This window comes from Alligator sinensis, unplaced genomic scaffold (assembly GCF_000455745.1).
Source record: "Alligator sinensis unplaced genomic scaffold, ASM45574v1 scaffold74_2, whole genome shotgun sequence".
Lineage (NCBI taxonomy): Eukaryota > Metazoa > Chordata > Crocodylia > Alligatoridae > Alligator > Alligator sinensis.
The window spans coordinates 3,502,820-3,506,737 of record NW_005841931.1 but is presented as its reverse complement, the minus strand read 5'-3'; the positions used below and the strand labels follow the sequence as shown (position 1 = coordinate 3,506,737).

General features: G+C 38.8%; 1 protein-coding gene across 1 annotated transcript in view; it reads left to right on the top strand.

The window, feature by feature from the left end:
• Window positions 1-3,918, top strand: part of BRAF (B-Raf proto-oncogene, serine/threonine kinase) — a 148,661-nt gene that overhangs the window by 115,732 nt on the left and 29,011 nt on the right. The window contains exon 9 of the mRNA XM_006019543.2: window positions 3,845-3,918. This exon is cut by the window's right edge and continues 56 nt beyond it. Coding sequence (XP_006019605.2) covers window positions 3,845-3,918 — 74 coding nt within the window. The remainder of the gene's footprint in view (window positions 1-3,844) is intronic.

Below are 3,918 nucleotides of genomic sequence, written 5' to 3'. Positions count from 1 at the left end.
TCTTTTTTTCCCCCCCCCCCCCCCCCCCAAATGTCAAAGAAATCAGACTGTTGCTACCAGACCCTTGCTTTCTAAATTTTCAAAAGGGAGAAGTGGAGGGACAAGTTGCATCTCAAATCTCTTCCAGTGACCATTGATGCAGCAAATGGTGACAGCCATTGCATGGAGGAAATTACTGTAGTTTCACTTTTCAGGGATCCCTAAAGAGGTCCAAGTACCAGAGAAGCTCTCCCTTTTCAAAGAAGTGGTCGTGTGAGCTCTTCAACTTGAAAACAGATGAGGCGGGACACTCCCTCAAGGACTTGCATACAACATAAACAGGTCTATAACATGACTTTTAGACAGAAACAGCATAAACCACAACATCAGTAACAATAATTCTGTTCTCAGTATACAAGGATGGAACTGCCTAGGAGGTGTCAGATTTCCAAGGAGAAAAACGTAAGCCCCTGTCTACATCTAAGTAACTTACTCAAGCATTGTATAGATTCCCTTTTTATCATACTCTCTCCCTTTGGGATTATTTTACGAAAGAAAGAAGATCTATTTTGGACTCGAGATAAATCAACACCTTTGTTGGCAAGATTGAGTTCAGAATGGTGTCTTTGTGCTTCTATCATCTTGTCCTTGGATTTGAAAGCTTGGTAGACTTCTCTTGGTCTTCAGGGTGCTAATTTCTGTATTGTAGTCTACCTCATCCACAGAAGGCATCTCAGTTTCTGAGTCAGCTTTTTCTGTTACTGAGTATATAACGTTTGTCTTCTCAACTGGATTTGGAATTTTCAGACCGTCAGTCGTGGCACTTGCAGGAAGCTGGGAGTCTTAAGTATCCCTGTACTTGAATAATAGGCTCACTTGCAGGAGGTTACTCTAGCAATGATCTTTCATTCAGCAGACCACATCTGTTTGTTTGCATAGACCTGAAAATAAACAAAGATAAGTTGATACTAATTCCAGCACAGAAACATAGGAACCATAAGCACATTGGCTTATCTATTAGTAGAAATATTTTGGGCCATTTTAGCACCCATCTATAGGCTTAGCTGAGAATGCTGTTAAGAGATTGTCACTGGTAGGTAGGTCACATGCTGTCCTATACTTTTGTGACTCTGGTTCAGACTTCTTTTTATTTTTCCATGCAAGCGTGGTTGAAATCGGTACATCAGTCAGCCAAATTTCAGTTGGATGTGCTAGTTCACATTCTGTCACCTGTTGTCCCGTCATCTTTGTTGGGGCCATCCACAGTCTGCGTCTGCTTCCATCCAACATTTTAGTGATGAATGCCTCTGCCTTTTGTGTATGGAGTCTACCTAAACAATTTACAAGTGGAAGATATATGATTCCTCAACAAGTGAAATTACACGTGAATACTCTAGAGTTTAGGCATCACTTACTGAGCATGGCTGTTCAGTCTTCCTCCAGGCCAGTGATATTCATCATCATTTGACTAGAAAAGTGAAGTCAATGACAATGATAGCAGAGCAAGATCTGTTTGTTTTATATCAAGAGGCCATGTGACTGGAACCTCTCAAAGTCATTTCTTGGCAGATGCACAGCAGTTAGTCTACTAAATATATGGAGTGTATTGGCAGATCAACTTGGGTGACTGAGTGAGTGGTCCATAAATGATTATTTTAACAGCATTCCTCAAGTGAGGTTTCTACACTGTGGACTTCTCTGCCACCATAGGAAACAGGAAAATGCTGTTTATGTGGTCCAAAAGAGGGTTAAAGCTCAGGATCCGCTTCAGGTTCATTCCTAATTTCATGATCCTTAGGTCTTCATTTTGCACTTCCTTTGATTCCAGTAATGCCAAGAGTTCTGAGGGAGCTCGAGTAGGGCCCAGCCAACATAGTGATAGTACTGGACTAGACAGCTGTGGTACTTAAACCTTAAATCTCTGTCCAGCTTCTGATATTCCCATCTATTTCAGTACATGGCAGGACTACAACCTTGTCCTGCATCTTGATCCATGTACTGTCTGTTTCATGATGTGGATAGTAGCTTTCTCACTTCCTCAAAAAAAAGAATGTGAGGGCCTCAGAACATGTACACTCAGTAGATACACTTAATAGAAAAGATTCTGGCACATATACATATTCTGTTAAAGGGAAGCAATTTCCATTATGGGAGTAAGTGCCAGCTGTTGTCTCCTAGAACTCCCAATTCCTTCTGTTCTAAACTGCCTAGATTAAAGAACTCTGGGAAATAATAAAAAACATTGAGTTTTATCTGTTAGTGATTTTTGGCTCTGTATCGTCCTAGTTGGGGTTATTCCATGTTCTCTTACTCCACATTGGCCAGAATTTTAAACGGTAAAGTTCCACCACCTGTTGGAAGACGTAGTCCTGTTTTGATCTAAATACTGTTTTAAGGGACATATTATTAGCCCTGCTAATTGAACTCATGGCTAATTTCTCCTTTTTTCACCTCTCTTGGAAAAAATTTGGTAGATAGCTTTGACCAGTAGGATGAGGGAGTGTAGAAGGTCAAGTTGGCAGGACTTCCCTGTTTCCATGGTCTATGCTAAAATATATAAAATCCCCAGTGAAAAGACGGATATGTCTGCCTGTCTCCTAAGGGCAGATGTTAAGATATACTTGGTTGAAAAGAAAAAATAATTATTATCCTCATTAGAAATGCTGTTGTCTCTAAAGAGCTGTGAAGAAAATTAGATCACTTATTTGAGGGAGACTATGGTAGAATATTGTAAGTGGTATATGCTGTTATGTCTTTTGCCTTTGCTTCTCTCTCTCCTCCCTGTCCTAACTTTTGTGAATGCAGGAGCCCATCAGTCAATCTGAAGACTAGGGGATTCTTTTATTATGAGAAGAGCTGTTTGCAATAAGTTCTAATGGTCTTACTATTTTCTCTCAGATGTACTTTCCTTGTGGGGGGAAGCTTTTCTTATTGATCTTTTGCTCAAACTCCATTAAATCTGACCAGTAGACACAACAGTACCTGACTTTGAACTGAATATAAGACAAAGCTGATTTATTGTACTTTATCAAGATATCTTGCCTTTGTTTACTGATAAAACAAGAGGCATGTTTATATGCTTTATTTACTAAATAATTTGAGACACTGAAAATCGAAGATTGAGCTTTGTCTGCATTTTTGTGACCCCTGAGACCTGTGTTCTTTCAAAAAGTGATTTAAATATTGTGAAATGTAACTTTCAGATTCTCCTAGTGAATGACTAATATTTACAAGTAACATTTAAAATATTTCACTGATCAAAGTGATTTGCCAAAGATAGATGTTAAAAGAATGTTTGCTTATTAAGTTTGATGCAAGTAATTCCTGTTAAACTGACAGCCACAGTGTTATTTGATAACTGCTGACTGGTTTTTTAGTTCTGGTTTTGGTTTTTAAGTCCAGTTCTCTCATCACGTGTACTTTAATTGGTAGAGTTTTTTTAAATGTTGGGTATAGATGTAGTAGGTTGTCATAAAGATAGGATAGAACATTAACCCCTTAGTGTGTAAGAAGCTTCAGAACATCATCCCATTGGCTGCACTGCATATTTGGCACCATTAATTCCCAGTATCAAGTGAAATAACGTGTGGCTAGGGGCATACAAATGTGTTTACTCTTAAACCCCAGAACACTTTTTTACCATTTTGTAGTTGGGTAGTTAATACAGCAGAAATTAGTTGCAATTAATCCTAGCAACTCCTAGTCTATTAAATATAAATTGTTTTTAAGTGGGTCTTTATATACTGGCTTACTGGGTTTTTTTGTTTACCATAGTTAAAAAGAAAAGGATTTGCCACATCCACTATACAGTATTTGAAGGCATTTGTAGACCTAAATCCTCTTTTTCCTTGACTTTGTTTCTCAGACCACCAATTCTCCCTAGTCCTTCTCCTTCAAAATCCATTCCAATCCCACAGCCCTTCCGACCAGCAGATGAAG